The sequence below is a fragment of the Benincasa hispida genome, chromosome 2 (genome assembly GCF_009727055.1).
Source record: "Benincasa hispida cultivar B227 chromosome 2, ASM972705v1, whole genome shotgun sequence".
Lineage (NCBI taxonomy): Eukaryota > Viridiplantae > Streptophyta > Magnoliopsida > Cucurbitales > Cucurbitaceae > Benincasa > Benincasa hispida.
In genome coordinates, this window is record NC_052350.1 from 2,805,280 (window position 1) to 2,832,471 (window position 27,192).

Genomic DNA, 27,192 nt, shown 5'->3' on the forward strand with positions numbered 1-27,192 from the left:
ATGTGGGGAGATGATATAGTCTATATCATCGTTTGGCCCACTAATATACCATCTCCCCTTTTCACTTCCTTTAATATGTGCACAGGAACCCTCATTTAACAACTAGCTTCTCCATCCCCTACTTCCTATGTCTCATCTCTTTTCATACCCAATCGTCATTCTCGTCAATCTCTCCTCCCTTCCTATGGTCCACTTCTGTTTTTATTTCTTTATTCTTTTCTTGAGTTTATTTCAATATACTTCATTCTTGTCACTCTCTTCTCCTTTCCTATGGCCCACTTCCTTTTTTATTTCTTTATTTTTTTTCTTGAGTTTATTTCATTATACTTCGGGTCTAATTTTTTTTTCACTATATCCATTTTATTAAGAAACTATGATATTTCAATCTAGATCCATGCACCCATTTTTTACCTTCAATTTACATACATCGTTTTTTTCCTTCAATGTCCTATGATAGAGTATATTTTATTTAAGTTTTCACTTTTATTTGCTTAGTATATCAATTATTTATCTGTATAATGCTCATTAAAAAATCACAATATTTTAGATTAAATCTTTGTACAAAATTTCTCAAAAATAAATAAATATATATAGATATATATATTAATCTCTTCATATACAATGTCAATATTCAAAATCTACTATTCAAAAATTCATTATAAAACCTCTATAGAAAACTTATCCGTGAATATATATGAGAAAAGCCTCGACAAAATCCCTTAAATCAAACCGAAGCAAAACATTTTTTATTCTTAAATGTCTCAATAACATATTTAACTGGCCATTCATAACCATTTAGTTCTTGATAGTTTTTAAAAATTAAATTTATAAATACTGTTTTCACTCATTTATTTTTATTTTTATTTTATTTTTTATTTGCCTTAATTTTGAAAAAAGCTTTCAAGTCATGATTGAAAATTATATATATATATATATATTTAGTATTATAGAGTGGAAAAAGGTTTTAGAAGGAAAGTTGGTACATTAATCCCTAGCTTAGAATTAAATTTCATATTTTTAAATGTTGGTATTTCGTTGAACATTTACGATTAATCTTAACTTTTGATTGAGTTTTTTTTTAAACAACAATTATAAAGAATTATTTAAGAGACAATAATTGAATACCGAAAATTGAATTATAAAATTTGAAAAAAAATAGTGTTCATATAGACAAATTATTTTAAAGTACAAAAAACTGAACCAAACAGCATTGACATATGCATACCCAAACACAAACATGAACTCAGACATAACAACTCTACACACTTAAACACAGACATCAGAACTCCCCAAACATCATAACTCCAGACATCCAATATTATCTCAGCCCCAAACAGCCCCTAAATGTTTGGTTTTTAATGTCTTCTCTTTGTATCTCAATAATATTTTTTCTCCTTTTGTATTTTTGACAATTTCTAGTTTCTTTTAAAGGTTATTGTATCATTGAGCATTAGCCTCTTTTCATTTTATCAATGGATGTTATGCTTCCTTTATTTTTTTTTTTAAAAAAAAGACGAACATTGGAATGCTTTTTATTTTTGGAGGAAAAAGAATAAGATAATCAGTTACAAGTTAAATGGAAGTTACAGATAACCATTTATTAACTACATGCTATGCAGTATGTAGTTTGATTGTTCAGTTTAAATAGAAGGAAAGAGCATCATAGTTCAACTCAGAATGCTTTTCCTGCAGAGCCAAATAGATGCATCTTCTCTGCAATCACAGCTTTCATGGATTCTTTGGCTGATTCCATCACATGGACTAAATCTTTGCTGGGGTTATTCAACGAATCCAAGTATGCTTTCCGAACCTCAGTGTTTACGTTGAACTTTCTCACTCCATCCCTGATGCAAGCCTGTTCGTACAATCAGATGTTATTCAAATTAATTTAGATCTCGTTTGGTAGTCATTTTATTTTTTGTTTTTGTTTTTTAAAATTAAGCCTGCAGACATTACTTCTACCTCCAGATTTCTTCTTTTGTTATCTACTTTTCACCAATGGTTTAAAAAACCAAGCCAAAATTTGAGAACTAAAAAAAGTAGCTTTTAAAATGTTGTTTTTGTTTTTGAAATTTGGCTAAGAATTCAACAATTGTACTTAAGAAAGAAGCAAAGAAATATGGATGAAATGGGCTTAATTTTCAAAAACAAAAAACTAAATGATTACCAAACGGGTCCTTCGTTAATTATCTCAAAATCTCGATGGTTGATTTCTTTCCAGAAATAAAATTTGACATGAACTCATAGTAAGCGTAGTGTTAAAGAAGATTAAAGGTTCATACCTTTATGAGGCTCTCAGGCAAACCTGAAGCTCCGTGCAGCACCAGCAAGACTTCTTTTTTTGAGGTCAAAGCATGCAAGTCCTTGTTAAAGAATTTATCAAAATCAGTTTACTCATATAAAATTATGCTAGTTTAGATTCATATGACTCAAGGTCCTACTTAAAGGAAACAAAAATCCAACTAAATGGTTAAAGTTTAAGATGATGGATGAAGGTAAATTTAATATTATATCATCTAACACTCCCTTCCATATGTGGGCTTAAAACATTTAGAAGACCCAACAAGTGAAAATCAATATTAATTGGGGAGGAAATAACGTTGAACAAAGGACCATCTGCTCTGATAGCATGTTAAATCACCGATTGATCCAAAAGCTTAAGCTGGTGAGTGAAGATAAATTTCATATTATATCACTTAACCTAAACAAAAGTTATTCAACCATATGACACTAATTACATCATCATTTTTCGGCCATTCACCCAATCAGTTAGTGTTCATGAACAAGCAAAGTAATCTAAAATCTCTCATTGTAACATTAGAATAGTTGGAGACGAGACACATTTTTAAACTAGAATGGCTTGAATATAAATGTTTATATACTAAACCTTGAGCAGATCGAGTCTGAGATTCGGGCCGCCTGGTGGATATTTTCCATGGACATTACCAATGCACACTGCTAGAGCATCTATACCAGTCTCCTCAATAAACTGTTGAGCCTGAATTGTTTGACACCAGTATTATTTTTCTATGCTAAGCTAAAGAAAACGTTTCTATATAGCAGAAAGAGAAGTAACCTGCGAAACATCGGTCAGCCTTGCTTCATAATCTTCGACAGTCAAGTCATCTTCTGTTCCTGATAATCTTCCAAGTTCAGCTTCCACTAGCATGTTCTTTGATTTAGCCAAGGAAGAAATGAACTTAGTGTAGGCAATATTTTCCTTAAATGGAAGATGTGAACCATCTGCCATTACTGAATCAAATCCCTAGTAAGAAAAGCAACTTATCAACCAAATAGTAAGCGAAATTTTTTACATTAATGCTTGATACAAAATCAAATGGTTAGTACTGAAAACGTCTTTAAAAACCTAGAAGACATACCAATTCAACAGCTTCTAACAGATCTTGCATTGAATTTCCGTGATCAAAGTGAACAGTAATGGGTACCTACAGATATTCGATGATGAGAAATCTATGTTTTAAAAACTAGAGTCCCATGCTTTCCCCATTTTCTTTTCCCCTTGTTTTTTTCTTCGTATTTTCAGAATGAACAATACTAGCAAAACATACAATACGAAGCATCACTACTTCGTGTTCTTTTAAAGAAAATTTAAAACTGTAGCATTGGTTACTCTTCCACACTTTATAAAAGCCGTGCTAGAGCCTGTAATAGAGTTCAGGAATATTCAATGTACACTCTTAAAACTAAGAACCGCCCCAATAACATCAAATAGAAATATAGAATCGATGTTCTAAATTCTATTTTTCCTATTCTATTCCCCCCTCCTTTTGAGAAGGATCATCACTTACATGGGCTCGTTCAGCAGCAGCAATACAGCATGAAACCAAAGAGAGCCCTCCTTGCTTTAAGGCACCCGGATGGATCTGGAAATTTGAAGAATTTGCATTTTTTTTTTAACAATAAGTGCAAGGAGCATGGTTTTATTGGTCATCTTTTAGAAACAGAATCCAGCAGTATCTGAAGAAAGACTAAAGAGTTTTGCTAACAAAAAACAATCAGGAGAGAATAATCTGGAAAAATTCTATAAAAAAGGAATAAATATGCAATCATGAAAGCACATGTATTTTTGCAAAGGTCATGAAAGCAATGAAGAAAGTTAAGCTGATTTGGCATATTTTTTAGAATGTTTAGAATGTTTTATCCTTTAAACTACATGGTACCTTACCTGTAATATGGCGGGACTGTGTTGTTCTTCAGCAGCAGCAACAACAGCCTGAACTCCTTCCAGATTATAGACATTGAAAGCTCCCACTGCATACCCACCTCGTTCTGCCCTCTTCATTTGGAATGACATTAAAAAATTTAGGGAAAATTACTAGAGAATTTAACATTTAAATAATAATAATAATAATATAAAAATTTTAAATTTTAAAAAAATAAAAAATAATAATAATAATAATAATAAACTTACAAGAAGAATCTCTTTTGAAGAGGAAAGTCTGGCAGGAAGAGCCCAAGTACTGACTACTTCTGCTAGTGCTTCACTACTTCCAACATTACCTAAGACAGATAACTCAAAATAGTCAGAGATCATAATCGAGTTATTACAAATTGGAAAGTCTAGAAAAGGAGAAGAAAAAAAAAAAAAAGAAGCTTATTTAAATTTACCTGGGAAAACAATGTACGGAACTCCAGGATGTCTACTTTCATGGCCTAGTTGCCACAAGGGAACCCCAGAAAGGGCCTGTCCAATTATCCTAGCACATTTTGCTTCAAGAGCCTTTGTAGCAATGTCTGATGAGGTAATTCCACCCTAAATTAAGCAGATAGATAGATTGATATAAATTTGTCTTGCTTTTCGAGTTTTGGTTCTGCAAGATAATTTTGTACTCTAGCCCAGTTTTTAGGTTGTTTAAATTGATCAGAAAAGGAGGTGCTTCCGAGTAGATGTGTGTATCAATGCACGAAGTCTCCAATTGTTTAAGGAAAACAATTTATTTGTAATCATTTGTTTTATAACTTTTATTACAATTAAACGATGTTAATAATTAATATTATGAAAGCCAGGACATATTTCACATTATCTTAAATTGATAAACTGTGCTCTGTCGTCCAATAAGAGAAGTTTCAGGTCCAGAATAGGATTATGATATAAGGATTCAAGCATCTAGCACTTGAATGATCCCAGTTTCAAATGACAAATATGCCAAATCATCTCAACCATGCATGATTAGCTTAAACTGCAAAAGCAATTATATTCTGCAGCACACACCCAAACCCAGATAATGTTTCGTTTCAGGACCTGAGCTCGGGGAAGATGATTGGCACTACACGGCACAATAGAGGGCTCTATTTCCTTTCCAAGGATGCTTCTTTTAGGAGTTTATCTAGCACTTGTTTACTGTCTTCTCTTACTATTTCTAAAACTAATTTCTTATTATGGCATTTTCGTCTTGGACATCCAAACTTTCATTATATGAAATATCTATTTCCCCATTTATTTCGAAATGTGAATGTGTCATCTTTGTCGTGTGATGTTTGTATTCATGCTAAACAGCCTAGGGCGTCTTTTACCTCACAACCCTACAAACCTTCCGGACCCTTCCACCTGATACATAGTGACGTTTGGGGCCCTTCGAATGTCACAACGGTGTCAGGTAAACGGTGGTTTCTTACCTTCATAGATGATCACACCCGTCTTACATGGGTGTTTCTTCTTACAAACAAGTCTGAAGTGACAACGGTCTTTCAATAGTTTTACACCACCGTCGAAACCTAGTTCAATACCAAAATCGCCATTCTTCGAAGTGACAATGGGCGTGAATTTGTTAATCAGACCCTTCATGAGTTCTTAAACTCTGAAGGAATCGTCCACCAAAATTCCTGTGCCTATACACCTCAGCAAAATGGGGTAGCCGAACGGATAATCGTCACCTCATCGAAGTAGCCTGATCCCTTATGATACCTGCATCCTTACCCTCGTATCTATGGGGAGATGTTGTTCTTATTGCAGCTCATCTCATAAATCGGATGCCCTCCCGTGTGCTCAAATTCCAAACCCCCTTAGAGCATTTTAAAGAATCCATCTCGTCCACTCGCCTTTTCCCAGATGTTCCTCTTAGGGTTTTTGGGTGCATCGTTTTCGTCCATAATCATGGTCCTCACCAGAGTAAATTTGCTCCTAGGGCCCAAAAATGTGTCTTTGTTGGGTATCCGCTCCATCAACGGGGCTACAAGTGTTGTTAGTCCTCTTCAGGGAGAGACTTCGAGTGAAGAGGCTAACACTTCCACCTACTCTGCTCCGTTAGACTTATTTCCCGAACCTATCCCTAAAACAAATGAGCCTATCCTCCCTAAAAAACAAGTGCCTTGGATAACCTACTATAGGAAGCATCCCAAAAGGAAATAGTTCCTGAAATTGTTTCCCATGTTGCTCCGCCGGAAGGTGTTCAAGAGTCAAAACCGGAACCGGCTCTAGCATTTTGTTTTTTCAATTAAATTTTTCATTTTTAAATAGCGGTTTACGTGCTCTACGTCTGGAGGATTTCAAGGTACCCCTAGTCATAATGACAATGAGTATGTTGAAGGTGATATAGGGGACTCAGGCGAAGTCAGGGATGATGGCAGTAATGAAGCGCCAAGTGGTGCTCAAGGGACTGAAAATGAACAACAGTTGGGTACAGATCAACAGGCTGACAAGATCAGTGAGATTGAGATTAATGCTACCTTGGATTTGCCGATAGCTCTGGGAAATTCCTGAATGGCGAGTTGTAATTAAGGAGGAAATGCAGGCCCTTGAGACTAACAAAACGTGGGATCTGGTTAGTCTTCTGGGAGGTCACAAAACCGTAGGGTGTAAGTGGATTTTTACTGTCAAATACAAGTCAGATGGAACTCTCGACAGATATAAGGCCAGATTGGTTACAAAAGGATTCACTCAGACGTATGGAGTGGATTACTCAGAAACCTTCTCACCTGTGGCAAAACTTAACACTATTCGTGTTCGCCTCTTCGTGGCTATTAATCAAGACTGGCCCCTCCATCAGTTGGATGTGAAAAATGCTTTTCTGAATGGTGAGGTGGAAGAAGAGGTTTATATGAACCCACCTCCAGGTTTTGAAGCACAGTTCGGCAATCAGGTTTGCAAATTAAAAAAATCCTTGTATGGCCCGAAGCAGTCCCCTAGAGCCTGATTCGATCGATTCACCACCTTTGTTAAATCTCAGGGGTTTGTTCAAGGGCATTCAAATCACACCTTGTTCACTAAGAAGTCAGCACCAGGAAAAATAGCAGTCTTGATTGTCTGTGTTGACGATATTATACTATCAGGAGATGATTCAGCAGAGATTGACAGGTTGAAACGACGATGGCAGATGAGTTTGAGATAAAAGATCTCGGTGCCTTGAGATGTTTCCTAGGAATGGAGGTAGCAAGATCAACGGAAGGGATCTTAGTGTCTCAGAGGAAATACACACTCGATTTGTTGAGAGAGACTGGAATGACAGGGTGTAAACCTGCAGATACACTTATAGAAGCCAACCTCAATCTGATAGAGTCAACAGATGATGTTCTTGTGAACAAAGAGAGATATCAATAGCTTGTGGGGAAACTGATATATCTTTTGCATACCAGACCTGATATATCATATGCAGTTAGCTTGGTCAATCAGTTTATGCAGGCTCCGTATGAAAGACACATGGAGGAAGTTACACGGATCCTAAGGTATCTGAAGTCTTCTCCTGGAAAAGGCTTGGTTTTCAGAAAGCATGATAAAAGGTGTATCGAGGCCTACACAGATTCAGACTGGGCCGGTTCTGTTACAGATAGGAAATCCACCTCAGGATACTGTACTTTTGTGTGGGGAAACTTAGTTACCTGGTGAAGTAAGAAGCAAGGTTGTCGTGGCTAGAAGCAGTGCCGAAGCCGAATACAAGGCTATGAGCTTGGGTATATGTGAAGAGATTTGGTTGAAGAAGGTTCTGGTAGATCTACATCAAGAAAGTCATGACCCGATAAGACTTTACTATGATAACAAGGCTGCCATTAATATTACAAACAATCCGATTCAACATGACAGAACCAAACACGTTGAGATTGACTGACACTTCATCAAAGAAAAACTGGATAACGGTAGCATTTGCATTCCTTATGTTCCGTCCAGCCAACAAGCTGCGGATGTTCTCACCAAAGGGTTACCTAGACAGACTTTTGACACCTATATTAGTAAGTTGGGTCTCATTGACATCTACGTCCCAACTTGAGGGGGAGTGTTAGAAATTATATTTTAGCCCTAAGGGTGTTTTGGTCTTTTATCAGTCTAGGGTTTCTTATTGTTTGGTTATTTATACCTGTCCCTATATTGTGTACTGTGTATCTGAATTAAAAATAAAAAACTTTTATCGTGGTTTTTTCTCTATGGTCTAGGGTTTTCCACGTAACTCTGGTGTTTTCTTTTCTTCCCTAACTTTTTTCAAGAATAATAACCAACACATTCAGCATGAAGGCAAAAGAGAGGACGGATGAAAACTTGGTTATTTGATACCTTTGCAAGGATGTAGCGCGGTTTTGTAGTAATCCTTTGAACTATTTCCACCAGTGCCGCACTTACTTTGACGTTGATTTCTAAACTCTCCAGAGGACCTAACCAAAGAATGAGTAGCCACCTCAGGAACAAACAAGATATATATATATATTTAAAAAAACCCTCCAAAGAATGAGTATGCTAGAAGTATGCATTTAACTACATCAGTGTGATATATTAAGCAATATAAGCGTTAGAAAGGCTAACTTTTTCCCGTGATAAGTTCTCTACTAGTCATAATGAGAGTATCTTTATGAGCCCTGAGATAAATATCTGCAAACATAGCTGCTTTTCTAATTTCCTCCTCCCTCTCTTCCTCTGTACTCATGGAAAGTTTAACAGCAGAAACCTGATGAAGAAGAAGGAAAGTAGATACAAATATAAAATACTTATAAAATCATACATGCACAACAATTCAGTCTTTGAGGAATGTAAAAAATATATGTTTGGTCGACATAAGGAGCATGTACTATGTTGCAGACCACAAACAAGGAAATACTCAAAGGAGGAACTAGACGCATTATGTAAAGCACAATATGAAATAGGATCTATCAAGGTATCTCCCTGAACTTCTATTTTCTTCCATCCATCAATGAAAAGTTTGTTTCAAATGCACTATCTAATTTCTATAAATCTGACCTAAATTCTTTGGCATCCATTATACATTTGTTGAATCTAGATATTACCATTCCTGAATAAGTATTCGAGATCACCCATGTTTTATTTATGCTTCTTAACCAATGATTTCACAAGTCACGCAGCTAGCCATCCATTGTAAGAACAATATTATCCATGTGTACAACCAAAATGCTATTCTTCCCCCAGTTCCATGTACAGAAAGCATAGTGTTGTTAATTGCTATCACCCATGCTTTGACAGTAGTAATATGCAGGTGGACCTGTTGGCTATACCTTTTAAGAGTTTACAAGACTGTAAGAGGTCATTTGTATGGATACTAGGCTATTATGTATCAATTTATTTTCACACAACCTAGCTCTGTTACCATATAGCAAAAATAGAACTTACAGTATTTGGAGTAGTTTTTCTTTAAGCAAAAAATTAGAGAGAGAGATAGAAATGATGTAATTGCAGCAATTTTCAAGAAAAAGGAGAAACGAAATAAACAAAGAGATTCACAATATACGTATATATGAGAAAGGATTAACTAACATAAATAAGGTAAATAGAAATCCAATCTTCAATTGAATAATTGTGGGATTACCTCAATACATCTTAAAAATGGGCCACATCGCAACTTCAGCTCTTGAACCTATGACATTATTGACATAAGTTGAAAATATTAACACTAAAATAAGTGAAAATAGTAACACTATGATGCAAGGGAACTTAAAATCATTGATTCTACCTGTTTAGTAGTTTTTGGAACATATGAACCCACAATTATAAGACCACCATTTCTCTCTTTATCGATTCCAACATCCTTTGGCAAAAGAGGAGCTATTGGAGTGATCCCAACTCTGGCTGATACAAAACTGGCAGCAGTACGGCATAAGAAATTCTTGCCCTTCATTTCTGCCTGCCAAGTAAAAGAATAATAGTGTAAATCTAATTTTCCTGGACACAATCTTGGAGAATTCTTGTATTATTTTCTGAATAATACCTCTTACAACTTAGGGAACTCTACTTAAAGACTACAAACCAGCCTCTTATCTTTAACTAACAACAACTAATCAAAACAGTTACTGAACTTTTAACCAAAGGAAAAGTATAAAAAAAGAACAGTAGACACTTAAAACCAAAGAGAGGATCTGCAAGTCAACTAACTAACTGCTAACTGACAACTAACTGCTTGACATTAAATACTTTGATGAGTACTTTCAGTAATCAAATATCAACGTCAGGTAAGTTTAGAGGAAAGCTTGGAAATAGACATCAGAAGACTACCAGAGGAATACCTTGATCATTCCAGCTGCAAAGACGGCCATATCCCTTTCACTAGCGGCATTAACTATACATGTCATTCCCTGTTTTAGCAAAACCACGTAAGACAGGTTATACATAGATAATGAAATAAATATAGCATGGAGAACACTTTTCATTGAAAATGTGAATTGTACACAAAATAGGAAAGCCCCGTAGCCAAGGGAGTTCACAAAAACACACTTCCATTGGCTTTGAATAAAAAAAGAATTAAAGTTACAATATGTTCAGAAAAAAGTCTCTTAAAAGCCACAAATGGAAAATTTTCTAATACTGCTACGGTATGGATAAGCTACCATTCGTTATTTGTCGCATTATCATCATTTTAAAATACACCCTAACAAATCAAAGATGTTAACAAATCAATTGAAACTGAAAGATAATTAATAATTAACAGATTAAAAAAAAATACGTTAAAAGAACAGGAAAATGTAATTTTCTATCCATGTATGTTGTTGAACATAGGTATATATTGTTACCTTCTCTAAGCTGCATAGATGCTCACAAACAGCATCTGGCCCACCCTTTCTTAAAAGTTGAATAGAAATGGAGGCAACAGTGCCAGCTTGTATGCGTCCAGCTGTTTTCTCTTCTACCCACTGTTATTCAGAAGATGGGAGAAAAATTTAAGAAATTATTACAGTAGAGTTTAATATGTGTTGAAATACGTTGAATTAGCCCTAAGGGTATTTTTGTAGATTACACTATATTTGCTAAATTAGGGTTTCACCTCATTCTATTTATATCTGAGGTTGGGGTCTATTATATGTATGATATTAAAATAATAAGTCCTTTTCTATCGTGGTTTTTCTTCCCTGAATTAGGGTTTTCCACGTAAACTCCTTGTGTCATTTTCTTTCTCTTCTATTTCAATATGGTATCAGAGCAAGGTGATGAAACCCTAGCCCCGATAGAAGAAACTCAGTCATCAAACTTGATAGGTGAAGGTACACTGACTAATGAGGCTGTGATTCAAGCAGCAGTTGACCGCTATCTCCGAACCATCATCCCAGGTGGTGCAGCCGAACAGCAGGTGGTGGGCTTGCTCCAGCCGGCGTGCCGATTAGCTTCCAGACTCGGCCGTTCCAGCTGAACATCATCGATGAAGGTCCCTCGGCTTCGCACGCAAGCGATTCTTCTCCGGTGCACATATTCTGTCCCTCGCAGCCGATCGGTCCCTCGACTTCGCACAGGACCGGATCTGCCCCAGACGGTCGTGGGTTTGCTCCAGCTGCCAGGTCGGGTCAGATTGGCGCGATTTCTTCAACCTCGCAGCCGATCGCCAAGCCTTCTATCCATTACCCACCGTCGCAGCCATCTGGGAGAAACGCCGATCACGGGTTGCCGCATTTTGCCGCCGGTGGACTTCCGACAGTAGCTTCTTCACAGTACCAGGGTGGACAGTTTCTTTCTCATGTGTATCCAGTTCAACCTCAGTTTCGAACGGGTGATTCCGTTGAAGAAAATCCCACGACTTTTGGACAGAAAAATTCCAGATCTGAATCTCATGGGGAACTCCAACAACAATTGGTTAGTCTCCAGCAACAGATGGCCGCCCTTGGAGCCAGATTGAATGGCCATGATTCTTTCCCGATGTATTCAGAAAATCCGGTATCAGTGTTTCCTACTCTTCCTACTACTAATTTTTATCTGGAACTATAGGAAATTCTGCAGGAATGATCACGGGAGAGAAGCTGAATGGGCAAAATTACTTCTTTTGGTCCCAAACAATTAAAATGGTTTTGAGGGACGCCATAAGTTTGGATATATTGACTAGAAAGATACCGCGACCGAATCCTGGGGATCCTCAAGAGCATGTCTGGAAGGCAGAGGATTCTTTGCTCCGCTCAATGTTAATCAGTAGCATGGAACACACAAATTGGGAAACCTTTACTCTATTCAGCCACTGCCGAGATATTTGGATGCAATCCACGGTTATATTCGAGGCGTCAGAACACATCCCGCCTGTATACCCTGCGTAAACAGGTTCACGAATGCAAACAAGGGAGCATAGATGTAACGTCATACATCAGCAAGATGTCATTGTTATGCAAGAAATGGATCTCTGTCGGGAGATCGTCTGGAACTGGCTATAGATGGAATTCAATACTCCAAGATAGAAGAGGTTGAGCGCTGTGTATGATTTTTCTTGCAGGGTTGCACCCTAAATTTGATACAGTTCGGAGTCGAATACTAGGGCAGAAACCAATACTGTCTCCATGAGGTCTGTTCAGAGTTAGATTGGAAGAAGATAGATCGAGTGCAATGAATGGCCGGGTGTTACCACTGTAGAGTCAGCTACCTTCGGGTGAAGTCCGCTGGAGCTAATGGTGATAAGCAGAAATAGTAAAACACCCCCAGTATGTGAGCATTGCAAAAAAACAGTGGCACACGAAGGATCAATGCTAGAAATTGCATGGTCCCCCTCGAATGGTAAACGTCACCCCTATCCGAATGACAAGTCGAAATATTGGGCTGCCTCTAATGAGTGAATCAGTTGAGGGCCGCACAACCTCAGACACAGCCTCCAGTGACCAATCCTGGTGATTCAGTACCATAGGATTCGGAACAGTTGCATCGATTCATAATCTCAATCTTTTAGTTTACCTTGTTGAAGGGAATGATTATGGATTCTAGATTCAGCGCAACAGCGACCGATCACTTGATTGCTCATCCGACCGGTTTCTCTCATACTATCAAGCCGGAATGAGAGGATTTCGAATTGCGATAGGTCCTCACTCCTGTTGCTGGAAAAGGGCAGACCGTCACCATTTCAGGGATTAACTTTGCAAAATGTCTTACATGTGCCCAAAATTTCTTACAACTTATTATCAATAAGCAAAATAACAAAAGATTTGAACTGTAGAGTTGTCTTCTCACCAGATACTGCTTTGTTTCAAGACTTGAGCTCAGGGAAGACGATTGGCACTGCCCGATATGACAGAGGCCTATATTTCCTTTCTGAAGATGCTTCCTCCAGAAGCTTGTTTAGGACTAGTCTTTTATTTTTGTTTACTATGTCTGAAACAAATCATTTATTGTGGCATTTTCGTCTTGGACATCCTAGTTTTCAATATATGCGATATTTATTTCTTCATTTATTCCATAATGTGAATGTTTCGTCATTATCTTGTGATGTCTGTATACGTGCTAAACAACCTCGCGTGTCATTTGTTTCTCAGCCCTATAAACCTACCCAGCCTTTTCACCTGGTCCACAGTGATGTTTGGGGTCCCTCAAGCATCTCTACCCTGTCTAGTAAACGGTGGTTTGTAACTTTCATCGATGACCATACCCAACTTACATGGGTATATCTCCTTGCTAATAAGTCCGAGGTTCTATCTACCTTCAAACAGTTCTATACCACTATATTAACATAGTTCAACACAAAGATTGTCATTCTTCGGAGTGACAATGGCCGTGAGTTTGTCAATCACACCTTCCAGGAATTCCTAGAGTCAAAGGAGTTCATCCATCAAAACTCGTGTGCATATACTCCACAACAAAATGGGGTGGCTGAACGAAAAAATTGTCACCTCATTGAAGTTGCTCGTTCCTTGATAATTCCAGCGTCTCTCCCTTCGTACCTGTGGGGAGATGCGGTTCTTACCGCAGCTCATCTCATTAATAGAATGCCTTCACGAGTTCTAAAGTTTCGAACTCCTCTTGAGTACTTCAAATAGTCCTATCAGTCTACCTGTCTTATTCCTAAGGTTCCTCTTGTTTAGGTGTACAGCCTTTGTTCATACTCATGGTCCACACCGGACTAAGTTTGCTCCACGAGCTCAAAAATGTGTGTTTGTCGGGTATCCCCTTCATCAGCGAGGCTATAAATGCTTTCACCCATCTTCCAGAAAATATTTTGTCACTATGGATGTCACGTTCCTTGAAGATAAACCGTTCTTTCCCGTTAGTCATCTTCAGGGGCAGACCACGAATGAAGAGACTAACAGTTCCACGTACTCTGTATCGATTAGCTTCAATCTTGAGCCTAGTCCTAATATTCCTAGACCCAGTCTACCTAGTCTTGAACCTAACTCTGCTCCTACTGTTCCCGTGTCGGTCCTTCCTACTAGACAAGTGCTCTGGATAACATACCATAGGAAGAATCTCAGAAAGGAAATTCAAGAAACCCTGGTGTTCCATCAGAAAGTGTCCAAACGTCAGAACCAGCTCAGGTTCAAGATCTCGTTGTTTCAGAGGAGATTCTTGAAGAGAAGTCTGGGAACATAGAAAATGATGAGATAAGCTCAGAGAAGATTGAAACTTCAGGAGGTAATGAGGTGCTGAAAGATCCTCAAGAAGATGCAGAATTGTCTCAGAAGTCTGATACTGAAGAGGGACAGACGAAAACTGACAACTATGACACCACTCTGGATATGCCAATTGCTCTGAGAAAGGGAACCAGGTCATGTACAAAGTACCCTTTGCATAGTTTTCTGACCTATAGTAACTTATCTCCTGGTTTTAAAACTTTCACTACTCAATTGGATGCTCTAGCAATACCTACCAGTGTACATGCGGCCATGGAAGTTCCCAAGTGGAAAGCAGCAGTAATGGAGGAAATGAGAGCTCTCGAGGCAAATAAGACTTGGGAGTTAATAGCTCTCCCTGGAGGTCACAAAACAGTTGGTTGCAAATAGGTGTTCACAGTGAAGTATAAGTCTGACGGGACATTCAAGAGATATAAGGCCAGGTTAGTTGCTAAAGGGTTCACTCAGACGTATGGGATTGATTATTCAGAAACTTTTTCCCAAGTGGCTAAGTTAAACATGATTCGTGTTCTTCTGTTTGTCGCCGTAAATAAAGATTGGCCCCTACATCAACTAGATGTAAAAAATGCATTCCTAAATGGTGAGTTAGAAGAGGAAGTTTACATGAGTCCACCTCCAGGTTTCGAAGCTAAGTTTGGGAATCATATTTGCAAACTCAGGAAGTCTTTATATGGGTTGAAGCAGTCCCCTAGGGTATGGTTTGACAGGTTCACCGTGTTTGTTAAGTCCTAAGGGTTTGTTCCTGATCATACCTTGTTCACCAAAAAATCACCCTTAGGAAAGATTGTTGTGTTGGTAGTGTATGTTGATGACATCATCTTATCAGGAGATGACACGGCAGAAATTGCTAAGCTAAAACAAAGGATGGCAGGTGAATTTGAAATCAAGGATCTTGGTAGTTTTAGGTATTTTCTCGGGACGGAAGTGGCAAGATCAAAGGCAGGAATATCTGTATCTCAGCGGAAGTACACTCTGGACTTGTTGAAGGAAACAGTAATGACTGGATGCAAACCCATTGACACTCCTATTGAGGTCAATAGCAAACTGAAAAGCATTTCGGAAGGAGTTCCTGTGAATAAGGAGAGGTATCAACGCTTGGTAGGAAAACTGATTTACTTATCTCATACTAGGCCCGACATCTCCTATGCTATGAGTGTGGTAAGTCAGTTCATGCATAGTCCATATGAGGAGCACATGGAAGCTGTGACTCGAATTTTGAGATACCTGAAGTCCACCCCTGGGAAGGGCTTGGTGTTCAGAAAACATGACACACGGAGCATCGAGGCATATACTGAATCAGATTGGGCCGGATCTGTGACTGATAGAAAGTCAACCTCAGGGTACTGTACCTTTATATGGGGAAATTTGGTAACTTGACAGAGTAAAAAACAGGGTATAGTGGCCAGAAGTAGTGCTAAAACAGAGTATAGAGCTATGAGTCTGGGATTGTGTGAAGAAATTTGGTTGCAAAAAGTTTTATCTGATCTTCACGAGAGTAGTCCAGGGCCCATGAAGCTGTATTGTGATAATAAGGCTGCCATCAGTATTGCGAATAATCCCGTGCAACATGATAGAACCAAACATGTAGAAATTGACAGACACTTTATTAAAGAAAATTTAGACTGCGGAGCTATCTGTATTTCCTATATACCTTCAGTCCAACAGGTTGCAGATGTTCTTACGAAAGGGTTATCGAGACAGACGTTTGAAGCTTGAATTAGCAAGTTGGGTCTTGCCGATATCTACGCCCCAACTTGAGGGGGAGTGTTAAAATACGTTGAATTAGCCCTAAGGGCATTTTTGTAATTTATACTATATTTCCTAAATTAGGGTTTTACCTCATTCTATCTATATCTGAGGTTGGGGTCTATTGTATGTATGACATGAAAATAATAAGTCCTTTTCTATCGTGGTTTTTCTTCCCTGAATTAGGGTTTTTCACGTAAACTCCTTATGTCATTTTCTTTCTCTTCTATTTCAATAATATGCAGCACAATTTAATCAACGAACCTGACACAGATTTGAAGATTTATAACCAAAAGTAGCATCTTTTGCAAACTCAGTGTCCCCTGCAGGAATGAGCCTACATGCATGATCATGACATGCAATGTCAAGCTCAATAAGCCATCACGAGTAATCAAAATACACATTAAAGGAAAAGAATGTTACTCATCAGAATCTGCAACATAGTGTATATCGTCAATAGTGTAACGGCCTCCTTGGAAAAAGAATGGGCAGATGATCCATGCATCCACTACACCTAACACTGACATAGCAGCATCGGCTTCCTAGACAAATCATAATTTCTCATGTTATGACAATTAAATCTTACTCAACATTGCCAGTAACAACTGAGATAATACTGAAGCCAGTCTATATACCTCGGGAAAATGACCTCGTAAGGTTGAATCACCTCTCAAAACTACCATGTAGTCACTATGCTCGACACTCTCAGTTGCAGCACGTAAATTAACGCAGATTTGTTCAACTAATGCCCCCGCCTGTAAAGCTTGTATCAGTACTATAATTGAAGATATTAGTTACACAAGGAAAACTATATTCTAATAGATCGGAAACAAGTAGCACGGCAGGAGGAGATGGATTTCTACCTTTTCAGAGCTCAGTGACCTTGAGTTGGTCAATATAAAAAAGCATCTGGGATTTTTACGAAATTGCTCAATAAGTGAATCAAGGCTCCTGAAAAGATCACGCAAAAATTAAACCGCTAGGAATTTACCTCCTTGAGAAAAACTTACATTCTTTAGATGAAACAAGCTTGACGTTTACAACAACTTACATTAATGAAATGAAAAAAATAAATTCATTTTATAAAGTTGGTTGATGCAATGCTAAACAACTGTTCCACAAAGTCGCATAGTGATTTAGAAAGAATGAAGCTCACCATTCAGTTAAAACATCAATATCATGAACAGTTTGGGTTCCTGTAGGATCATCGTCCAGCACAACCAAAATTTTTGAATTTCTTTCATTTAGTTGTTGAATATCAGCAATTACATCTTCCGGCCATTCAGGTGGAAGAGAATTTAATACAACTTCTTTTTTAAGAGTGGAAGGCTTTCCTTTAACCTTGACACCTGCAAGCGTCTCATAAACCTATGACATCACATGAAAAATCACCAACTTGGTCATATCTTTTATGGATATTATTAGTTCAACAATCGTCCACAGAAATGTGCTTTTCAGTGAAAACAAAATGTTGCAGGACCTCTCCATACCTTTACTACTCCAGCATCATCTTGACGTCCCCAACCTGCAGCAGAACCTGAAATACAGCAAAACTCAGATACCATCCTAAAATGTTATGAAAGATACAATCAGACCAGCCTTGCTCTCTATAAGGAAGTTTATTCTTTTTTTTTTTTTTTCCTAGTGTTCAATAAAACTGAGCAAAATGCTAAATGGCCCATTCATTTGTCGGATTTTGGATACTGCCTTATCTAGATTTCAATACCTGCCAGAAACAATTGATGTGCAGTCACGGATAAGTGTAGAGGAACTTTATGAGATGCACATTCCCGAGAAACAATGCCCTGTAGAATATAAGTTTTTAATACAAGGAGAGATAATCATAGGATTACAAATTCTTCCTTTAAAGTCAACAATGGATATTCCATGCTGACCAGGTCTTTCACAAAGATGTCAAGTGCAGAGTATGGTGTATAATCATTGTCCAGCATATGAGGAACTCGGTTTTCAAACATCCTGCAATTAAATGGGGGTAGAAAAATCTTCTTACTACAGAAAATGGATGCTAAAATGTTAAGAATTAAAGTCTCTTGGAGGCAGCCATCTCTGCAAGAATGGCTATATTATAAGAAGAAGAGGAATGCAAATTTGTAATGGTAGAAATATGGAATAACATTGAAGTGTTTTAATTTCTTATCAATCCCCATATTTGTTCAAATTTTTAATCTACTTCGTCCTAGTGAAGATTACTTTACTTCATCCTTTTTTTTTTCTTTATTTATTTAAGAATTGGAGGTTTTATTACTTAAAATAGATGCAGTCTCTACCCTAATACTAAATGAAAATTTTATTTCAAATTGTTTACCGAATACAATATCTTGTTCAATTCTGCTAGAATCAGGCTGTGGTTAAGCTTTTCTAGATCAATTTGTGTGTAGATTTTCTAGTCAATAAGTAAAGGTATTGCATGACAAAGATTGATAATCAACTTACGAAAACACAAGTCTGTACATGTTAGCTGTGAGAATGAAGTGGATGGCTTTAGATTCAATTTTCAAAATAGTACTTGCATCTAAAAGGGTGGGCAATGTTCCATTTGAGAATATCAAGCAAAAATTCCCTTAAAAGATGGAAAAATTTCACAGTAATTGACATTGTTAAGATAAGTGTTGAAAAATCAGAGTAGCTCTGACGGTTGAAAAAATCAAAGTAGTTTTGATACCACTATTGTGAAAATGGAATCGATGAAAAATAAATAAATGTTGCAGAAGCAAACCAATATCTCAATGTTTGTTAAACAAAGAGAAGCAAAATGAAAAATGAGTGAAATTCACACTTTTGATTGAAATAGGGAAAAAATTGGTGATACCCAAAATGTGATACTCAAAATATGGTACACAAAACTGTGATACTCACAATGCATGGTAGCTCACCCTTTTATAGGAAAAAGATGAAACTAAGTAATAATTCTAACCTACAAATTAAAAGCAATATTAAGAACACAAACTTACATAAATTAAAAACTTAAAAAACCAAAAACTGAAAAAGAAATCAAACAATAAAGTAAATAACTTCAAGCATTCAATTTTGAAACTAAATGTGGAAAAGAAAAAACTCATAACTCAACAATAAGGATTTACCAGGACGTTCCCTGACTATTTAGGATGACGTCAAATAAAATTCGAGTATTGAGACCAAGTCGAGCTCCAAATGCCATTGCCTCTGCACCCGATGCTATATGAACTCCAGCAAGCAATTGATTGACCATTTTCACACCACTATAACAAAGCATTTGGAAAATTAGAGGTCAGGCTGACCATTGCTCAAGAGAAACTACACAACTACATGAATGTTTGGTAATGACATGAAATGAAACTGATGATTGAATGGAATAAAATCGAAGGCTCTGGTTAACATCCAAACAAACACATAAATGTGAGCTGATCAAGTCTAGGAATATTGAAATACCTTCCTGACCCGCAAACTCCTTTAATTACGTAAAGCTTCTCACTTAAGGCTGTTAACAAATAAAAACCAAATATAGTGGCATGTCATCTACTAATATCTGGCAATAAAACATGTCACGTAATTCTTATAGTACTTTTACGTTTCACAACCTGAGAGGACTGAACCAGCGCTCCTAAGAGCTTCATTTGTCCCAGAAGCCATTATCTGTGTTAGAAAATAGCTATCGTCAATTTTGAGGTAAGGAAACTCAAAATTTAAAGGAACCGTAGCTATTTGAGAGGGAGAATGCACACCGTAAGGGATCCCTTTGAGGCCCTTTGAACACCACCAGAAACGGGAGCATCAACCAATTTCAAACTTTTGCCCTCGTCTTACATATTAAGAAATGATGTCAATTCAATCACTGAATAAGTATCAAGCATTCAAAATTCGGCTGAAATTTTATAATCATGCTTAAGTATACATCACAGGAATACTTTAGAAAGACTCAATATTGAATAGTGATTTAAGACAGATTTGTCGTCAATAGCATATTGATTTAAAACACTTGTTACTGTCTCATAACAAGGAGATATCTAAAAAATATTGAGTAACATTCCACACCATTCGTAGGACATACTTCCCAAGCGTTGTTCTAGTTGGCTCACATATCCAGGAGAAACTGTAGATGATAGAATAATCGAAGCTCCATATGGAAGGGCTACCAAACACAAGGAAATTATAGAATTAGTATCAGCTCTAACACAAGAAGTTGTATTCTGAGATTTAAGAGTACCAGAAATAGCCCCAGCTTCCCCATACAGAACGCTCTCCACTTGTGCTTCATTTGTCACCATAATTACAAGCACTTCAACATCTGGGAAAAGAATTTTTTAAGGAGAAAGGAGAAGATTACTCTTTCGCTTTGTAAACTAGAGTAGCACATTGGGTCCCACATATGGTTCATACATAATGGAGAACGAGTTACAAGTCCGGGAAGCTACTAAAAGTTTTCTAAATATCAACTTACGACAGAAAGATGAGGACTGCCCTAATGTTGTGATCCAACAGCTACAACATAGCAACTGGTTTTAAAATCTAAATAAAGGTAGAACACATCAATTGAAGACAAATCTAAAGTTAGCAATAAACTAATAATTGCAATGCACGATAATATAATTTATCTTTTGTTAGTAAAAAAAATGTTATCAGTAGAGTTTCTCATTACTTCGGCATCTTTGTATTTTACATGGTCAACCTTCTTAGAGTATTTAATTCTTCTAGAGGGCTTCCTAAGATTTTTCTTCTTCTTACATTTTCCCACTATAATGTATTCTTCTTTCATAGATCAACTAAAATAATACTCATGTTACCATATATCCATCAATAGTCAGCGTATATGTGTAAAATCAAAATAGCTCAACTTATAGGATTTTGATAACTTTCGGAAAACATTTGACCAGAAGACAAAGGACTAAACAATTTTGTAACTGCATCTAGTTAATTCTAGTTAATTCAGCAAAACATTGAAAACTTGACTAACTTTTATAAAAGAAAATTCGATGATTCCTTTTGGAAGGATGAGCAATCCAAAACTTTTTAAGTTAAACGAACAGTTCTTAACAAAACAATATATGATAATTTTATTTTCCTCGTCTTTCATCAGCAGAACTGATTATCCTAATTTATCACTGTAAATATCAATGGTCTATGCAATTTTATGTCTCCAGAACAGTAAAAATGAATTACGTTCAACATTGATCTTCCTTGATTTGTTCACCTTTACTAACTTCTGCAGGCGAATTTCCAATCAAGCCACCAGCATTAGTGAATTTTGCTAGGGTTGGTTTAAACACCTACGATGAGAAAAGGGTTCCTGTCAGCTTTTACTTAAATGAACTGCAAAGTCATTCTTGAAATAATGAAATAAACCGATAAAAATTGGAAAAGATATTACATCATAACCAATCACGCAAAAATCTGATCTGATAAGGTGAGTTGCCATGCCAAATCCCATTGCACCAAGACCAATGAAACCCACTCGATTAACAGAACTTGATTTAGAAGTTATTTCATTGGCTAGTTGCTCGGGGCTGTAAACTTCTGCATTAGCTGCATCTGAAATACTTACTCCATATGCGTTTTTCCATGCCTGAAAGATTTTCTCAACGTTTAGACGGCAGTTAAAATAATGCTTAAAATGTGAAATAGCATGATTTGAAAGACCAAAATTCCCTATTTCACATTTTAACAATAATTCTACTGAATCACACCAGAAATTCCTGTGAAAAAGTGACCTGTTCTAACAAGTCATCCTCATCTCCATAGCCGTGAGAAGAACCTGAAAAGGAAATGAGGAAAGGTGACAGAAGAAAACCAGATGACTACATATATTGAGATAACCTCAAATATAGGAGTTACTTTAGAGTTGCATGGTGTGTTTACCCAACATAAGTTGCTGATGAGTAACTGCTAGGAGCGGAAGAGGAAAAGTGTGTGACTTGGCCTTATCCATGACAATCCCCTTCAGCAAAAGAGTTACTACTAGTTATGCCAAATAACTTAATTGATCTAAAATGCAGTAATATCAATGATTACCCACATGTAATAATGACAAGAACAAATACACACTATCTCATCTATGGCCATTCTTCATTAACCAATTAATGAAAGGTTCGAGCGATCTATGACATCTCCATAGATGATTTTAAATTTTGTGATTGTTTAAAGTGCACCACACTTTTTGATGATTACAAAGATAAGTAATCGAATCATGAACTATTATAATAAAAAGATAATTGACGATGAACAAATAAAAGCTAGATGGCCTGCATGATATCTTACCATAGCTTGAACCAAACTTCTCAAAAACTCAGGTCTAATATCACCCTTTAACAAGTGGGGAACATAATTCTTGAAAACCCTGCAAATGTAACCCACCATAAAAAAGAATGATACTATTAAAGCACGGATAAGAAGATAATAAACAAATAAATAACATTGTGATTTTTGTGCCACATTATTTTGATTTACTGTGGGATTAGAACTCATTAAAGAAGGTATTGCTCCCACATTTTGATCTTCAAGAATAAACAAACTAAGCTTTTCTACTTAACAAGAGATGAAGGATATGTGGATATATGTTTCCAGTACCGGCAAATTATCTTTATGAAAACTGGATAAAATATTGAACTGAAAAGATAATGCCATACATATAGTTCAATGGACCATCTTCCGCCAAAGATGCTAAAGCTCTTAATTAACCGAAAGTTAGCTGCACTTAAATAGGAAACTGAAATTTTAAACTTCTAGCAAGTGCACTTCAAACATTCTCTCTATAGTACTTTGATGAAGAATAAAATATTCAGGCAACTATGACGAGCTCACCATGAATTCCCAGCAGCATTTGAAATAATGTCATAGATTATCCAGGGGTGAATTCCAGCTTTAATACCTAGGGAAATAGCTTCCAGCGAAGCCACAAAATGAATTCCTTTAAGGAGATCAATTACCATATTTGTTTTACTGCAATGTGCATAAAAGTAGGGAATACGTCAAGGAGTTTTAATATTACATAATTGTCAATGGAAAAAGTAAACATTTTAATTATAAAACAAACAAAAGATACCTTCCAGCATCAACTTCACCTTCAAAAATGAAAAGCTTTCCACACATAGCTGCAGGACCATAATTTTAAATAGTTGATCCAAAGACATGGGAAAAGGAACAAAGGTTTATGCAAACATTTATACTGAGAATGAATCTACCTGATAGAAAAGGTCGAGCTCTAGAAATTGCAGCTGCCCTTCCAGAGGTTACTGTCTGCGCAGTTAATACAAAATCAGTGTTCTATGCACCCGGGAAGAAAATACCAATGTCCAATTTTTAGCAACAAAAACAAAGAAGAAAAAATGTTATATGATATAACAACTACCATGAGCTGACCATCCAGAGCTTCAGAAACACCCTTAAAGACATATGCTTCAACAAGATTGTGTATCTCGTAATCAACTGCAGAAAAGGGGAAGCGACTGTCACAAAGGTATAGATTAATTGACTTGTAAATGCAAGTAAATACCCGAAAGGTGTTACTTAGAAAATCAGCCCCAACACTTTAACATATGAACAAGAAATGTCTACCATGATAGATGTTAATTGCATTTCTTTATCAGTTTTTGCTAGACTTTTTTCCTATCTCTCGAACACCCTCCCTTCCTTGGATCTCTCTCGTTTTGAATGTAAAATCCCAGGAACACAGTTCATACAAATATAGTTCCTGTAAATGCCATGAAAGGAAAATTGTTCCAGTGCTCAAGATCATAATGTTGCAAACAGTTTATACCATTTCTTAAGGTGCCAATATACACATCTTTGATAGTTGGTAAAAAGAATTAATAAATGAAAATTCAAACTCTGGCAGCTAACAAAAAAATAAACTCGTTCATTTTTNTATATATATATATCGATCGGTGATAGTTATTCGCTAAAATAAGGGTAACATACTGTTTAGGAAAAAGCAGATATAAGGTTTTGTCAAACCTCATTCACCGCCAATATTTTGATTGAACAAACATTTCCTTAGAAAATAAAATCTCAATGTTATAATAAAATGTACATAAAGAGGCCTAGCCTCATCGAAGCTATACATACATAAATACATACATATATATATATATATAGGACAAAGAACTCTAGGTGGGAGTCAGAAAACTAATGAGATCCAAAACATCCTACCAAGATTTTTCTAAACCCTAAAAATTTGAGCATGTCTGATTGTTTTCATAAAGTGAAAAACTTTTACATTTTTTTTAATTACGAAAAAAGGATTAGATTTGAGACACTATGAAGTACAAAATATAATAACTTTCCAATTTCACCTAGGCTTTAGTCTTAATTAATTAACAATTTGACATAATAAGTGATGTAGCTTTTTGAGGGAGCTGGGAGGAAAACTTTAATTTCACAAGGCTTAATTCAGAGGGAAGCTTTTGTGGAAAGATAAAGGATTTATAAGTGAGATTTCAGAACGGTTGGTTTTTTTATAATAGAGTGAGCGTGAAATTTTATGAACTAATCTTCTAATCTCATCCCCGGGAAGCACATAAGAAATAAAGAGGAGATGGATCTTTGACAGCAGAAACCTTTGTCACCTCCAAACCCCAGACAGTAAGAGATGCAAATATAGAATAATAGACAGGACATTCAGTATTCACATTCCATCATGAAAGTACTAAGAAAGTAAGAGTGGAATTGCCTGTAAAAACTTTCTCCAAGTTCTGGACATCATTCCCCAGTGGAGTTGAATGGACAAGGACAACAACAACATCCTTATGCAACCCTGCCAATCAACAAGGTTAAGCAATTCATATAATCAAATGTAAAATATAAATTTAACATTTACTCCAAGTTCTAATATATTATTAAAATCATGGCAAGAAGTTTCGTTTAAACCTCTAAGAGCATCACCAAAAGATAAATCATTAATCAAGTTCAAATGACTATTCAATATAAGCAGTGCTGCAACATCTGCAAGGAAACAGAGAACCAAGTGAGAAAGAAATGTGTAAAGAGACGAGATATAAAGCAAGCATTATGAATATGATATTCAACTATTTAATTCAAGAAATGCCATCTCTTGTAGTTAAAAGTTAAATTGCTATATATGACGTTTCAATATAAAGCCCAAAGAGAAGCACTTTCTCAGTATCTCGGAAAAGAAATAGGCTTTCAAGAATTAGATCACAAAAATTTTTGTTGTTAAGACAAGAGTTAAATGATATCAATCGAAGTTGCCTTTCATATTTCTCCATAAAACTTTTTTTTTTCTCTTCATCGAGACTTCCAGCCTCTTCTCTGGCATTTATTTTCTCAATTCTTGAAGAGAGTTGGCTTTTTTAGGAAGGACTATTTGACAGAAATGATTTCTACAAAGACACAGATGGCTTAGCGTCTGACAAACCTTTGCTTTAGCAACAAGCATATATCCCTAGACAATGATCCTTAAACTATCCACTCCTCAAAAATAATCATTTGCGATTCAAATCGTTCAAGAAAACACTATACTTTTTTAATGGAATGGAATGGTGAGCCAAACAAAAAATGCAAAACTATATTAAAGTGATATATATCAGTACTCCACAAGAATCAGTGGGACAGTACTTAATATTAAACATGAATGTCAATTAAATAAATGTATAGGATCCAGCTCCAAACCCAAGTTAAACCATTCAATCTAGTTGAACCAAAGAAGGTAGCCTAATCAAAGATTTGATGCTGAAATATAATAGAAATCAACTTAACCAAGCAAACAGTTTACCTTCCCCCGCCTCTACGATACTGGCACAGTTTATTCCGCCTGACTTCAAAAATTTATCTGTCCAGGCCTGATTTATCTAAAGACAGAATGGTAGCAGTTAACATGAACTTGTCGCCACTATTCAAATATACAATACACTAATACTGAAAGTTAACCAAAAACAAGGAAAATAAACCGGGGAATCTGCCGAATTGAATTACGGATTAAAAAGTTAAGAAGTTCACTATGAATACATATATCCCCTGCTTCAGTGAAACATAGAAAAAATTTCCAAGGGTTGAGCGCTTTTTTATAAGACTTCGGAAAGTATTTTCCAACAGAAGTACTGTTACTCATCTTATAAACAAATACATAACTACCTCGTTTAATGAGTGGACCAACAAGAAAACTAGTGAGCATATGATAACAAAATATTTGATACAACATTCACCGCTACTTCATGAACATTTTTTAAATCTACACATGGAGAAAAACGACTAAGAAAAATATAGATTCTCATCTTTAAGCTTCCATTTCCCATTACAAGTTCAATATTCAACAGATCCACCAAAATTCATAACGCCTTTTCTTTAACATCATGTTTTTCCACTCAACAAACTCAAATTCTAACAGAAATGATTGAATACATAACTCTCATTTGTCCCAATATTGACACTAAGGATATGTCGATTCAATAACAAAATTCCAAGTCCGAAGATGAAAGAAGTACTGCAAACTGAAGAGCAAAATCGTATGGATTAGTGAAATACCTCAAAAGCTTTGACTCTGTAACCGGCGCGGATTAGTGAAGTAGCCAATTCGAGGCTAAAATCGTCCAAGCCAATAAACCCAACGAACGCCATTAATGAAATCGTCGAGATAGCAGTTCCCTGCTCTCACCTAAAGTTTCTGTAGTTGAGCAACTACAAAGCAGCAGGTTGACGATGGGTGTTGTTTTATTTCGTGGCACAAGCATACTTTTCAAT

The 27,192-nt window shown here is 36.4% G+C and overlaps 1 protein-coding gene across 5 annotated transcripts; it reads right to left on the reverse strand.

The window, feature by feature from the left end:
* Positions 1-1,493: 1,493 nt before the first annotated feature.
* LOC120070914 lies at positions 1,494-27,192 on the reverse strand. 5 transcript variants are annotated; one of them, XM_039022814.1, is made up of 42 exons: positions 26,977-27,192; positions 26,228-26,303; positions 25,363-25,437; positions 25,166-25,249; positions 23,846-23,922; positions 23,679-23,733; positions 23,540-23,588; positions 23,299-23,436; positions 22,756-22,834; positions 22,357-22,435; positions 22,185-22,252; positions 21,869-22,063; positions 21,692-21,767; positions 20,708-20,788; positions 20,552-20,632; positions 20,226-20,302; positions 20,082-20,136; positions 19,933-19,981; positions 19,605-19,742; positions 18,399-18,480; positions 18,230-18,308; positions 17,994-18,040; positions 17,660-17,871; positions 17,367-17,454; positions 17,139-17,258; positions 16,927-17,045; positions 16,768-16,840; positions 10,963-11,082; positions 10,459-10,527; positions 9,909-10,079; positions 9,765-9,812; positions 8,750-8,891; positions 8,504-8,601; positions 4,630-4,774; positions 4,433-4,521; positions 4,187-4,297; positions 3,810-3,884; positions 3,381-3,446; positions 3,077-3,265; positions 2,888-2,998; positions 2,283-2,363; positions 1,494-1,855 (listed from the first exon to the last, which is right to left on the reverse strand). In XM_039022814.1, the coding sequence occupies exons 1-42, from the start codon at positions 27,067-27,069 to the stop codon at positions 1,673-1,675; spliced, it is 4,143 nt and encodes a 1,380-aa protein (XP_038878742.1). In that variant the 5' UTR covers positions 27,070-27,192; the 3' UTR covers positions 1,494-1,672. The 5 variants fall into 5 exon arrangements, with proteins under 5 accessions (XP_038878742.1, XP_038878743.1, XP_038878744.1 ...); XM_039022815.1 differs by having other exon boundaries at positions 22,209-22,252; positions 26,977-27,191; XM_039022816.1 differs by lacking the exons at positions 25,166-25,249; positions 25,363-25,437; positions 26,228-26,303; positions 26,977-27,192 and adding an exon at positions 24,052-24,187.

Coding starts and splice junctions, on each gene's coding strand:
- LOC120070914 (XM_039022814.1), bottom strand. CDS start 27,069: ATGGCGTTCGTTGGGTTTATTGGCTTGGACGATTTTAGCCTCGAATTG. Junction 23,589..23,678: donor AGCTCGACCTTTTCTATCAG/GTAGATTCATTC, acceptor ATGGTCCTGCAG/CTATGTGTGGAAAGCTTTTC. Junction 22,064..22,184: donor CTTTTTCACAGGAATTTCTG/GTGTGATTCAGT, acceptor AAAATCTTTCAG/GCATGGAAAAACGCATATGG.